The 14,849-nt window shown below is 38.5% G+C and overlaps 1 protein-coding gene across 1 annotated transcript in view; it reads right to left on the reverse strand.

Moving 5' to 3' along the window:
• Positions 1 to 14,849, reverse strand: part of slc8a4b (solute carrier family 8 member 4b) — a 63,126-nt gene that overhangs the window by 25,655 nt on the left and 22,622 nt on the right. Inside the window, exons 3-5 of the mRNA XM_055211683.2 lie at positions 10,649 to 11,742; positions 8,290 to 8,553; positions 7,325 to 7,809 (exon numbers count right to left, since the gene is read on the reverse strand). Coding sequence (XP_055067658.1) covers positions 7,325 to 7,809; positions 8,290 to 8,553; positions 10,649 to 11,686 — 1,787 coding nt within the window. The 5' untranslated portion in view covers positions 11,687 to 11,742. The remainder of the gene's footprint in view (positions 1 to 7,324; positions 7,810 to 8,289; positions 8,554 to 10,648; positions 11,743 to 14,849) is intronic.

The raw sequence follows: 14,849 nt of genomic DNA on the forward strand, positions 1-14,849 counted from the left end.
GTGCATGTTGTCACGCGGCAGCTTTTGGGCATTGTTCGGTGTTTTGTTATAGGCCAGAAATGACAGGGAGGCGGCTTCTCGCAATACAAAGTCAATGGAGACGGTTGGATTGCTTTCCCCCCCGGTGGGCATGGTTTTCAGGTTATGACGCGCTGCGCTCTGTCTCTATGCAATGCCAACAGAAATAACTTACAGGCTGTGAGTCCGGAGCGGGAGGAATTATGATAATGGCGGTCTTGTCTACATCACCAATCCCAGGAAGTAAACTGTTGCCTACAATCCGTGTATTTGTTGTAGTCCAAGAAAAGAGATTACGTCGAAGACGATAACTCACATCATCGTTTACCAAAGGAAATTTAAAAACGTGAATCGGACAATAGGTGCTCTTTAACAAATTGGCACAGGAGTCATTGCCATGGCAACACCAGGGCTGGTCAATCACTTAAATGTAAACTCTTCATACAATGGATCAAATCACTATGCATTTTAATTAAGTTGCATTTTTATAAAGCAGTTCAATCATGGCAGTGTATGGTAGCTTACAGATGTATTTTAAAAGCTGTGCCAATACTTTTATACCGCATGCAGCAGAGGACTCAACTGGCGTCTGTGATGCTGTCACGCAGAGAATAAGAAGCTGAATTTAAGGAGAATGCCGAGCGAGAAGTGAGCCAGCTGTGAAAGCTGTAATCATGGCTGGGACAATCGGCCTCCAGCCTTCCCCTGCTTGGACATCCGTCCTCTAATTAAAACACTCTATAGTGTATGTGTATGATGGGATTATCTGCAAATGTGGGCACTGTATTTAATAAACCCAGACAAAAACATACAAGATGAAGGCAAAAACAAGCATCGCATTGTGCCTAAAAGCAAATTTCGGACAGAAACACAAATTCAAATTAAGATTTAATTAAGAATGAATCATTGCTCAAAGAGGCCTTAGTAAACACATGTCCAACTGTTTTGCGCTTTCTCTGCTTGCATCTTATCCTAATGCTAAGTTTCGAAATTACAAACTAGCAATGTTTATTTTCAGACCAAGTCAATTACAGCGTATGCTTCTCAATCCTAACTATGCTCAGAACATAACTAAAGGATAACATAGCAGACCTCTGTATTTTTCTGTAATGTGGTTTTACATATAGAGAACCTATGGCAGTCTGAGGTTAGGGCAGGGTACACCCATGGTAAGATTAGTGACATGGCATAATGAGGATAAGGCTTTACTGCAGCATTAAATAGAGAAAAACCATAAAATGAAAAAATACGTATAGAGAGGTAGGAGGCCATGTTGACTTTACAAAAAAAGACGTTTTTTTAAACGTATTAAGTTTAGTATGTATGTATGTGTATGTGCTGTTGGTAAATAAAGTGTGTTAATCTGAATGTTTATTTTCTATTTAATTACAGGGATAGTTCGGCCAAAAATAATATTAAACCCATGATTTATCACCCCGAAGCCGTCCGAGATGCATATGTCCATCGTTTTTCAGACGATGACATTTTCAGTTATTTTAGAAAATGTTTTAGATCTTTCAGTTAATCAAATGTGAAGTTATGGGGTCCACAACCTTCAAGTCCAAAAAATGTGCATCCATCCTTCACAAAATAAATCCAAACGGCTCCACGATGATAAACAAAGGCCTTCTGAGGGTAATCCGCCCAGTTTCGTTGTAGAAATATCCACATTTAAAACTTTATAAACCAAAATAACTCGCATCCGGTAATGCCGCCATCTTAGTCGCGTCCGCACTCAAAATAAATGCTTTACGCAGCGTACGGAGGTTTCTCTGCTGCTGCTCTGTGCCCCCACCCTTCGAATTTGTCATACGTCACTAAGAAAAGTGCGTACACTACGCTAATAGTCTCTCCTGAATACAGAGGAGTCTAAGATGGTGGCGCCACCGGAAGCTAGTTACCTTAGCTTATAAAGTTTTAAATATGGACACTTCCACAACAACACCGTGCGGATCACCCTCAGAAGACCTTTATTTATCATCCTGGAGCTGTTTGGATTTATTTTGTGAAGGATGGATGTAAATTTTTTGGACTTGAAGGTCGTGGACCCCGTAACTTCACATTTGATTAACTGAAAGATCTAAAACATTTTCTAAAATAACTGAAAACATGATCGTCTGAAAAACGATGGACATATGCATCTCGGACAGCTTGGGGGTGAGTAAATCATGGGTTTAATATAATTTTTGGCCGAACTATCCCTTTAATATCACACATCCAAAGTTTTAAAGCTGGATAGAAACAAGTAGAACGTTTTTTTTATCTATCTTTAACATCTTGTTTTCGGCAAACCCAAGGGAATAACATCTGAACACTCTGAAACATCACAGGCAGAATACACTACACAAGTGTGAAAATGTCCTATAAATCTTTCTCTATGTAAATGGTAGACAGGTTGTTGGCTAGTCTGAAAGCAAGACTAAACGTGAAATACTGTACACAAGCTACCCCAAACATACTATGACAATATGTACAGAATTAAATCATTGACCGTTAAAAAAATAGGTACTATATAATATGAATATGGATAGTATAAATTCGAACATACTAAAACTGCCATGTTGATACATCACAGTTGTTAACTTAATTGACATTAAACAAGTGCAATGTAACTACAAGTGACAGCTGTTTAATATACATTTGCATGAACCACTTTAAGACATTTTTGAATAAAACAACACCTCCCCTTCTTCTTCGTTGGAAGAACTCCTCTCCCATGGGCTCACAAGATACTAAAGTGTCCATTGAATCCATACAGTACATCAGGATCTTGCCGGAAGTAATAGGTCATCCGGGGGCTTTCTGCCTACTATTTCTCGAATACTATTTTGGATATTGTACTACTCGCCTCGTCTACTGCTTTTCCCCTACTATATAATATGGAAGGAAGCGATTTCGAACACAGCGTGAGTCTCCATAGAGTGCTTCCTGTCTTTTCTAACTGTGATCCACTTGGAATAAATGTCTAATGCTCAGAGTAGTCACCAAAAAAGAGAGAGATAGGAAGAGAGAGGAATAAAACAGAGAGAGAGAAAATTTTTATGACAAATGAAACAAAGGGGTTTAAAACACACTGTATTAAATAATCAATTAATTTTGAATTCAACGTTTTTGCAAAGCAGCTTTACAGTAAACACATGTTAGTATAGACAGTAGAGACATTAGGAAAAAAATTGGTGTGATATAAAAAATATAGATCTATGGTATTATAGCAATTCTCTTCTTTTTTTAAGATGCCATGTTAGCGTATCTGTAGCAATAGTTTAATGTAGGTTTGTTATATTCCTAGTGCTTTTTAAGCAAGTATTTTATAGGATGTATATTAGAGATACTAAAAGTAAAATGGAGTCATAAATTAGAAATATTGGCAGTGAAGAAAAATAAAAAGAAAAGAAAGAAGACAGAGAAGCTGACAATGTAATAGATTCAAAGGAGAAAATGAAATTTTGTGTGTGAAATATTGAAAGCGTGCAAGCGCGCCACCAGAAAATCCTGTTATATAGACAGACTGAGTGGAAGAGTACAAGAATAATACAAAGAGACAGCACAGAGAGACGGTTCGAATGAAAGTTTGCGTATGCGAAAGTGTTTCTTTGTATCTCATAAATCCTGAGCAATAAATCAGCATGACAACAACAGACTGACACTAAAGCAGAAAATTTTTTCTCAGAAGTGACTTCAAAACGATGTGAAAAAGGAAAGAAATTGGTGTAAATAAAACTAAACTGTTATGTGTTATAAGATATATGGGTGATTCTCACGAAACCATTGAAACACCACGGCACTAATGATTTTAGCTTTAAAATGTGTAATATAGTAACATTAAAAAGCATCAGAATTAACACAATACTGTGTTCTACCTTGCACAATGTGTGATTTCAACATAAGAATTTATAATTGTAAATTTTATCTCATTTCCTGCTGAAATTCTCATTACCGCAATGTGTCCGGCTGCGTTTGAACATGCGTTATGTTGGAATTTAATCAAATGAACACAAAAATATTAAGAAAAAAAATAAATGGATGTTTTGCTAGACTACTTTAGATGACAGAAAAAAATATTTACTGAATATTCATGTATAATAATAATGAAGAAAAATTAGGAAAATGATGTGTCCATGCCTGATGTTCTCATCCTCCGCAACACACTTTGAGAACAGTTTAAGCACACATACAGAATTTTAATAAAGTTTGATTTTGAGTGACCAAGCACATGGACCAGTTACTTCAAGATGGCTACCAGGTAAGATCATTTTTTTACAGTTAATTTGAAATATTGTCTTGTCAGAATGCTTACACGACATTTTGATTATCATTACCGCAACAGATGTTTATTAAATGTTAATTTAATTAATAGGAGCATAATACTTTGATTTTAAATGCATGTGCAGAATCTCCAAATTATGTTCTTTCAGGTTTGTCATGTCATTTTGAAAATATGTCAGTGTTGATGTTTTCTGACTGTTGCGGTTATGAGATTTTTTAGGACAAATTTTTTAAATTATGTTACAAAAAGTGTTAAATGATAAGTAAAAGTTTTTAAATTAATGTTCCCATTTACTCCAGACTTTGTTTTTCAATGTCTGGTGGGAAAAAAAGTAAATTTAAGCAATTTTTACATTTTCATGCTTGACATTTTTAAAACCAAGTTTTCGTGAGAATCACCCATATATTCATTTGCATTTAACCTTGAAACTGTGTATCATCAAACATGTTTTGTATTTGTATTGGAACGAACAAAACAAAAGTCACGAAAGGGACACTGCCTCCTCATTTCAGGGCTCTTTCACACGCCGCTGCACCAAGGCCCAGTCCTAAACATATCACACACATTAAAGTAACAAGCAATGACACACTCAGACATACACAAACGAATCCTCCAGACCTCCCTGTCTTTTCTCATCTCTTCTGTCTTCTGAAGACTCTGCTGACCCCTCTCAGTATTTCATTAACGCTGTCCCGCCGCCTCTTCAACCGTCCACTAGACTTTACATCTACGCCAAGCCCACAGGGGCCACACTGATATTAACCTTCCCTAACCTTTTTAACACACGGTCCTGCACACACACATTTATATTTTATATTAGGCTGAAGCGCACCAATATACAACTGCAATATATTCAAAGAGATTATTTCAGCGAGTACTGATGGATGAATACAGAGCTGGGAAGTTATTAAACAGGGAGAGGATGGAGAATAGGTGGAGTAAACAATAGATATGAAGTTTAGATGGTAATGGCAGTATGCATGAGAATATTGTTTTTAAGATGATCTGTAAATGCAGATGACAAAACTGAAGAAAAATGGATAAGGACAGAGAAGATTAAAACCCTGCTGAAAAATTCATGCATTTAAATTTTTTTGGCACACAGTTTTATCCAAAGTAACTTACAGTGCATTTATTTATCAGTATGTGTGTTCTCTGGAAATGTATGTGTATTCGTTTTCTGGTAGCATTTTTTATTTAATTTTATTATAGACTGTCTGCTACTTATACCTGTGTTCAGGCTTATTGAACAGTAAATTAACAACTGCCCAGCTTTAAAATAAATAAATAAATAAATTTCTTAAGATATCTTTTTCATTTGCTGTTCTTTTTGCATCCTACAACTAAACTGCATTACACAAATAGAAACTTTTAGATTAGAATTAGAACATATGGGTGAATATACACTCACCTAAAGGATTATTAGGAACACCTGTTCAATTTCTCATTAATGCAATTATCTTATCAACCAATCACATGGCAGTTGCTTCAATGCATTTAGGGGTGTGGTTCTGGTCAAGACAATCTCCAAATCTCGAAACTGAATGTCAGAATGGGAAAGAAAGGTGATTTAAGCAATTTTGAGCGTGGCATGGATGTTGGTGCCAGACGGGCCTGTCTGAGTATTTTACAATCTGCTCAGTTACTGGGATTTTCACGAACAACCATTTCTAGGGTTTACAAAGAATGGTGTGAAAAAAGAAAAAAACAACCAGTATGCGGAAGTCCTGTGGGCGATAATGCCTTGTTGATGCTAGAGGAATGAGCCGACTGATTCAAGCTGATAGAAGAGCAACTTTGACTGAAATAATCACTCGTTACAACCGAGGTATGCAGCAAAGCATTTGTGAAGCCACAACACGCACAACCTTGAGGCGGATGGGCTACAACAGCAGAAGACCCCACCAGGTACCACTCATCTCCACTAAAAATAGGAAAAAGAGGCTACAATTTGCACGAACTCACCAAAATTGGACAGTTGAAGACTGGAAAAATGTTGCCTGGTCTGAGTCATTTCAATTTCTGTTGAGACATTCAGATGATAGAGTCAGAATTTGGCGTAAACAGAACGAGAACATGGATCCATCATGCCTTGTTACCACTGCTGGTGGTGGTGGTGTAATGGTGTGGGGGATGTTTTCTTGGCACACTTTAGGCCCCTTAGTGCCAACTGGGCATCATTTAAATGCCACGGCCTACCTGAGAATTGTTTCTGACCATGTCCATCCCTTTATGACCACCATGTTCCCATCCTCTGATGGCTACTTCCAGCAGGATAATGCACCATGTCACAAAGCTCGAATCATTTCAAATTGGTTTCTTGAACATGACAATGAATTCACTGTACTAAAATGGCCCCCACAATCACCAGATCTCACTCAATAGAGCATCTTTGGGATGTGGTGGAGCGGGAGCTTCGTGCCCTGGAAGTGCATCCCACAAATCCTATCAATATGGGCCAACATTTCTAAAGAATGCTTTCAGCATCTTGTTGAATCAATACCATGTAGAATTAAGGCAGTTCTGAAGGTGAAAGGGGTCAAACACGGTATTAGTATGGTGTTCCTAATAATCCTTTAGGTAAGTGTACAGGTATATAAGATTTATTCTTCGTTTTTTTTTTTTGCTTATGTGAAACGTAATGTGAAGTTTATCATGTCAACGAAAACCCCTAAAATCAATGTCTTTAAATTGGACCCTGCTCGGCTTCTCACGTATCCAACACTTTCTGACAGATATTTTACAAACTACACTCTGTTTGAGAAATGCATTCCTTATAGAACGAAAATTAATTCCTTGTAGCGTTTTTCTTGCCTTGAAATCAGTTGAGACAGATGCATGAAAAAATCCAAATAGCAATCTAATAGCTTTCCTCATCTACAGGCCTAAAAGCAGTCATTTTTACAAGGAAGTTTTAATTAAAATGGAAGAATCTTTCAGCACAAATATATCTGAACAAAACTACTGACAGACATATGCATTCTCTCTCTCTCTCTCTCTTTCTATCTATCTCACACGAAACTGACAGAAATCACTTACATAGTTTCATCATTCTTGAAATGCAGTTTTCCAGACACGTGTTCATAGTCCTCCCCTCCATGAGCAGACCCATCCACGGTATGATAAGGGACAGCGACCAGACCACGTGCTCCAGATGTCCTCTGGACCTTTACCTGCATAATTCCGATGCTTTCGCTGACTCGAATCGATTCACTCTCGAACGTGAAAATCCCGGCATGGTCATCATCGTAGATCGTGACGGTTGCTGTGTGGGCTTCGCCGAGGGCTGCGGTAGGGGCCGGCGCTCCACTTTCTAAGGCAATTGGATGTCCATCAGCCCATCCGACTATGCGGGGGTTACTCAGGCGGACATAGAAGTATTCATCTTCCTCAAAGATGTCATCATCGATAATGCCGACGGTTAGCTCTTTAAGATTTTCGCCAGGTTTGAAGACCAGTGTGCCTTCGGCGAATTCATAGTCAGAACCGGCATTGGCGGTGCCATCTTCAGTGCGGTAGTCAACCTGTTGAATAAAAAAGGTTAATAAGGTCTTTGTGCCCTTATTCCCAGTTAATAACCTGAGAAAAACACTTCCGCGCATATTAAAAAAGGTCAAAGTGAGTCACTTCTTGATTATAGTATCAAAAGAATTGCTTATGAGTTAAGTGGTATATGTAGTATAATAATTAATTATTTAAAAAATAAAACAAATAAAAAATAATTTATTTAAACAATATTGACATGAGAAAAGAAAAATTACTAAATTAATTTTCTATTTGTCCTTTATTACTAAATGTGTAATAAAAACAAGATGTTTACTACTTGAAAGCTACATTTGTTAGCATTTATATTAATACGTTTTTTAAAGCAATGCATTCAATAGCATAGTAGTTTTGCTGTGGTATCAAAAATGTTATAAAACAGAACTGGTACTGGAAGTGACGACTAGTTTTGATCAGCACAACATACAGACAAAAATTGCAGAGTTTCACTTTGAACTCACCTTAACAGTACATCCAGCATCTCCTCCATGCCTTTGTACAGTGAGTTTTAAAGAGCCACAGTTCTCAAAGCACTGATATAGTGCAGGTTCAAACTCTAATCGTGTAATATGAGGCTCATCCTCCTGCTCTCGTGTTTCTCCACCGCTGACCACCTTACGGGCTTGATCTGCTGCGTGTTTCTTCAGGATGTTTCCTGCACCAATCATCATCCTCGTCGCCTGGATGCGGTAGAAAGCTCTGCTCTTCTGCTGCTGTATAAGAACCTGCAGAGGTTAGATTGAGGAACCTTGGTTTAGGTCTTTTTAACCTGTAGTTTGGTTGCAGACCAGTTTTCCAAGCTCAAAAAAGTACATTTTACAGTCACCTCGCATACCTGTTTGTAATAGGTACGTCGAAAAATATACCAAATATGGTCAAAAATAAAAAAAACAGAAAGATCCCGCACACTATAAATGTTGCAAAAGTATAAAAAAAGTTATGAGTTAATGTTGCTAACTAATAAAATTTTTGATACTTTTGCAAGATTTATAGGGTGCAGGGTCTTGTTTTAAATGAACCAGATTGAAAATACCAGGACTTTTAAATAACTTTAGGGCTAAAATCAGCTTTTAAATGAAGTTTATTTAAGTTCAGGAGGACCATGGTCGTGTAATTCAACCAATCAGCGCGAAGAGGTGTCTATATATAGCCATCCCTCACCTTTTGTCTCGTGACAGTTTTTGCAGCATCCCCCCTCCACCCCATCGCCTCACTCTCAGCTAGTACATCTATCCCAGTTTGGGGGGTTACTGTGGGTTCGGGCTAAAAATCTGAACTCGGAACCCTTACCTCAGACAGCATGTCAAATATGCTTTATCTCATTTCCTATTGATTATATGTTAATGTGAACTTGTGAAACAAATATCCTATAAGATCTTTTTTTTTACATTTTACCACATAAATGTAACAACATGAACTTAACAGATATTTTGTTAATACTTTACATAAGGTTGTACTGTATTTGTTAAACACTAGTTAACTAAACTGGTTAACGTGACCTAACAATAAACAATACTTCTACAAGATTATTTGACTATTTTTAGATGTGACAAAATGTGACTGTAAATTAGTTATTAGTTATTGCACAGGAAACTTGAACAATTGTATTTCCATTAACTAACATTAAAAGATTAATAAATCAGATCTCACAGCTCACTGTTAGTTTTTGTTAGCTAATCCTTTTATTAATATTAACCTAGTCCTGGCTTAAGCTAATCCCTGTCCGGGAAACCACCCCATAATGTTTATGCATGTATATAATGTACAACTGACTGTATAAATATACAAAGAAAACTTTCAATTATTATTAATCTCTAAAAGCATTAATATATGCATATTAATACAAGTTATTAATAAATTAATTTATTGCATTTAATTGAATAAACCAGCAGAATCACAGAGCCAAAAACACTCCAATCATACGTTTTATGCATAAATATGCCCTATATACCCCCATCACGTTTATTAGCCTCTCTAAATACACAGTAACGGGTGAATCTGCATTAAGAAAACAAAATATTTTTATGGGTTCTGGGTCCTCTACGTTTCAGAACCTGGCAAATGCTCAGGTAAGCCACGGGCTGGTTGGTTAAATTAACCCAGAAAAGATTTTTGCTAATACGAAACTAAATTTAAGGTTTGTTTCTCGCCAAACCCACAGTATACAGTCAGATCACAACACCTGAAATATAGTTTTTGGCATGATTTGTGTGGATTATGACAAAGTGCGGAAGGTTTCTTTTTAGAGACCCACCCATCATACACTTTTTTGCCTCTGCCACTGATTAGTTCTTTAGCGTTTTAAATTACTATTTTATTTTCTGCGGACAACGCTTTTTAGGAATGAACAGAAGGTAAGAAATTTAAGACTTGGGTAAATTAATTTTAAGACCTAGGATAAAAATCTGGCCGTTTTTAAGACTTTTTAAGGCCTTATTAAAACCCGCGGGAACCCTGCTCTTATATTATGTTGGTCAGTTGAATTTTAAATAGATCCAATCCACGTTCAGTAAAAATAATTTGATGCAGAAATTAACTAGCTAATAGGCCAACTGTATAGTACTTAATACAAGTGTTTAATATCGGTATCGGACAATAGTTTTCTGTTTAAATCGGTATCCATATAGGCCCCCAAAAAATTATTTTCGGTGAATCCCAATTATTAACGCAATGCTCTTTACATAAAGCTATAGGAACATTTTAGATTTCAAAATTTATTTCATTCTCCTAGTTAGTTTGTGAAATCCTAAACCATGCTTGTTAAAAAAGCTGCAAGTTTACAATCATACCATCTTAAAAGTCAGTATAGTAATTTTATACCTGATAATTGGCCATTTCTATAAGCTGCTCCATGTCTTTGTCTGGGTGTCTCTGCTTGAGTTCCTTCAGCGTTCTTGCCATATCCCTTCTTGCCTCATCGTCTTGGTCGCGTCCATTAAGTCGACTCTCCAGATGCACTCCATCCAGATGTGCCGTCATTCCATCAATTTCCAGCATGTCCATCTTTGTGAATCCCCCATCCCTGCCAATCTCCTCTCCACCCTCGGACACAATGATTCCACGACCTTTGTCGGCTCTGTAACGTTTGCGAACGTACTTGTAAAAAAGCAAACGGCGGTCCGCAATCCAGGCCTGGACCACGCAAAGAGGGAAGAAAAGGAACGTCAGGACGGCTTCCCACACTTCCACCTCACCGGGAGAGATCACGGAGAGGATCAGATAGAGCCAGATGTAGGCAAACAAGCTCCACGCCGCAGTCACGAAAAACACTCGTAGATGTTTGACCTTCCGGGTTTCGTACTCGGGTACCACGTAGACGCAGATTCCGATGATAACGAACATGTTGAAGGCAGCACTGCCCACGATTGTGCTGGGACCTAGAGATCCAGCTTCAAAGTTATGTCCGCAGACCTCGATGACAGAAAGCAGAATCTCAGGTGCCGACGAACCCAAAGCCATGAGCGTGAGATTGGAGACGGTCTCGTTCCAAATACGAACTGTGGTTGTGACCGTTTCACCGTTGGGTCTCTTCGTAGTGATCTCCTTTTCTTGTGACGTTATGACTTCGATAGCAGTCATGAAGCGGTCAGCGATGATTGACATACCTAAAAACATGTAGACTAGCGCCACCAGGTACACTATGGCACGGGCTACTTTGTCACCAACTGAGGGATTCAGGGGGTTCCAAACAGGCAGGATGACCCCTTCTGAACAAACATCTCTTTGGGAACAGTTGGAGGTAGACTGGGCTACATCATGGGGGTCAGCTTTAGAAGGGATGGAGAGGGAAAGGAAGAAGAGGAAGGGGAGGATCAAGGTTATGAAGGACAGATGGGATGAGCTGAAGAAAAAAGGCATGGCAGGTGAGCTTGATCTTTGAAGATTTGTGCTGGAACTTTTGAACTACACACCACCTAAAGAGAAATAGAGAGGGAGATTTTGAGTGAGGGAAAATAAAGCCCATGAGATTAAAAAAGAGAGATCTCTGTAATCTTTCAATTTTTTCTCTTAGACAGCAGTGAGATTACATCAAGAGCAAATTGAGATTTGGGCTTCTGTCTTCTGCTTCTCCTGAGAAAACGACACAAGTAACTTCATACAGTACAGTATGTGTTTTAGGAAAAACATTAATACATAAATAAAATGTCTGAGATACACATTATATATTATTTAGACTTATACTCTGGCTCTTGATTCTTTATATTATGAATAAAATGTTTAGATATATTACAATATGCATCTCTTAAAACTCCCTAAACCATGAAGGTTGATGTTTATTACATTTGACCATTACAAGGCTACTAAAAAGCCTTTTCAATTGTCACTTTCTTTCTAAGTTTAATCTGTCTGCTTCTCTCTGTTTTTCCGTCTCAGCACATTACATCTCCTCCATCGACCTGCCAGCATGTCACACCTACACTACCATCCATCCCTCACGTTCCACACCCCATCAACATTTTATCAGCTCCCACTTTCCATCTCTCTCCTTTGCTGAACTAACAAATTTTCTGCTCCAGTTTCCGATTTTCATTAATTCCCTGACCCCGCCCACCCATCACTACGGTATGGTTACAGTGGCGGCTCGTGACTGCTCATACAAGGATGCGCTAATTCAAAATAAGTGTTCGGATTGTCACGTGTGTGGTTCCCTTTTCCAGGGTATGTGTTCTGCGCTTTGGGAGATCGTGTGTGCATCACGGTTTTTGTCAGGGTGGGTGCCTGCTGCACACGCGTCAAGACCGTTTATGATAAAAGAGACGCTCACATTCCCAAAATACACGCTAGACACTCCCTTCACGGTAAACTCTGATTACGCATGAGATTATGCGAGTATCTGGTAAACGCAAGCATCTCTTTTATCATAAACACTTTAGACGCGTCTGCAGCAGGCACTTATTTTGGCATGACACGTGATGCACATAGGATCACTTGACGTGCAGAACACATATTTTGAAATTACGAACCACACACATGACAAGCTAGATACATGTTGTGACGAACTTTGCATCGTGCGCTTCAAAAAAAGGAAGTCACCGGCCGCCACTGCATGGTTAAATAACAACACACACACACACTGTTTTGTTAACAATACGCATTTACTGATACACAAATTTTTATATTTTTATTTTTTAAAAAATCAAAATTTTTATGACTTCACAGAACTTTTCCTAAGCAAGTCTTTTTTAAAAGCAAACAATTAGTGGAAAATAATGCACACAGCCAAAATGTTGGGTTATTATTAATTCACCATTGGGTCAAAAAGGAACTAATCCAAACTTTTGGTTTGTAATTTAACCTATACTGGGTTGTTTTAACTCAAAATGCTGGTCAAATATAAACATTTTCCGGGTTAACCGAAATCGTAAAGCCACCTTGGCCAATCAGAAGCCTAACAAAAGTGACGTCGCAAGGCAAAAACCCTGGTTTTACTGTCTACACGACAACACTGCAACCAGCGTTTCTTAAAATCCTCTCCCTGGCAGAGGTTTTCAAAAATGTTCGGTTTCAGTGCCCTGATACTGCGTTTTCGTGTGGATGAACGACCAAACCGCATAAAAAAGTCACGGTTATATGTCCGTGTGGATTAGGCCTAAGGGCCAATCTCATTTCTCTGTCTTACCCCTTTCCCTTTGTCTTCGTCTTCCCCTTGCCCCTTGAAACTGAGTGAAGGGGAAGGGGTAGGACAGATCATTGGTCTAAAAAATGAGACACCACTTGATTACTGTTTGCGTCACCTTCCCTTGCCGCTAACTGGCTTCTACGTAAACAGACAAGCGTTGACATAAACAAAGAAGATGCCGTCGTCTCAAGTTGTGGTATCGATTGCCAGAGCTGAGCTCAACAGCGCATAACTTAGCTGCTAGCTAGCGCCTTAACTAGCGTTTCAAAACAAAAACATTACAATTAAAACCGCTTGAACATTTTATTAAAAGTATCATAAAACACGAGTGTCATAATATAATCTCAATTAAACTGTCGAAAATAAAGTTTTGTGCGACTCCTCGACAGTTCGACGTTCAGCCATAAAACATCTTGATGCCGGCTCTCCTGAGAAATTCCTACGTTAATGTTTACCCCTCTCTTTCAAGTAGGGTGGCCATTTGTGCCAGTTCCGCCGGACACGTCCCGAACATATTTTTTGGGTGCGTTCTCCGGATTTGTCGCGTTGGTCAACCCCATATAACGTCATCAAGGTTTAAAATTTCGGGTTCAAATTTCAATTTCCGTTACATTTCAAGGTAATAATGAAACTATAATGATTGTTTGTCTTAAAAGAAATAAATCTTAATTTTCTAATGTATTTTAACTGAAATGTGAGAACCTCAATGACGTATGCGGTCGAGCAACGCGACTTCTGGAGAACGCACCCAAAAACATGTTCGGGACGTGTCCGGCGGAACTGGCACGAATGGCCACCCTACTTTCAAGTGTGGTTCTTATCACACTTCGTTTCAAGGGCTATGTATCCCTACGCCTTGGCCCTAGCCCTTGATCAAACTGACAATTGAGATGCCACATCGCCTCAAATGAATGCGCAAAACCGAGGGGTAGGGGGAAGGGGTAAGAAGAAATGAGACGCACCCTAAATCTACTGTATGCTGCATGTATTCAGACACCACACACACACACAAAAATATATGTTAGAAAATCTAAGGTGAGTGACACCATCAGTAAATTGTGAACTTTGTGTTAATAAGCTAATGGCCTGGCACATTGTGTGTGTGCAACAGGGTAAGATGTCTAAAAATGTTTATGGGCTTGTGGAGTCGGTAAGTCACAGTCAGATCTGGAATATATGTGCGCGTGTGAGCTATGAGATTTTCAGTGCTGACTCAGGACTAACATGAGATATATGAAAAGGGCTTTCAGGTTGTTACATGCACTTCAAAAAGGAAACACAGATCTAAAGATTAACTGTTGGGCCACCATCAATTGAGTATTTCAAATGGGCAATTGCATACTTTTTATTTATGCATGACAGGAAGATTCTTTACTACTCAATAAATTGTAAGACAATGGA

This window comes from Misgurnus anguillicaudatus, chromosome 21 (genome assembly GCF_027580225.2).
Source record: "Misgurnus anguillicaudatus chromosome 21, ASM2758022v2, whole genome shotgun sequence".
NCBI classification, from domain to species: domain Eukaryota; kingdom Metazoa; phylum Chordata; class Actinopteri; order Cypriniformes; family Cobitidae; genus Misgurnus; species Misgurnus anguillicaudatus.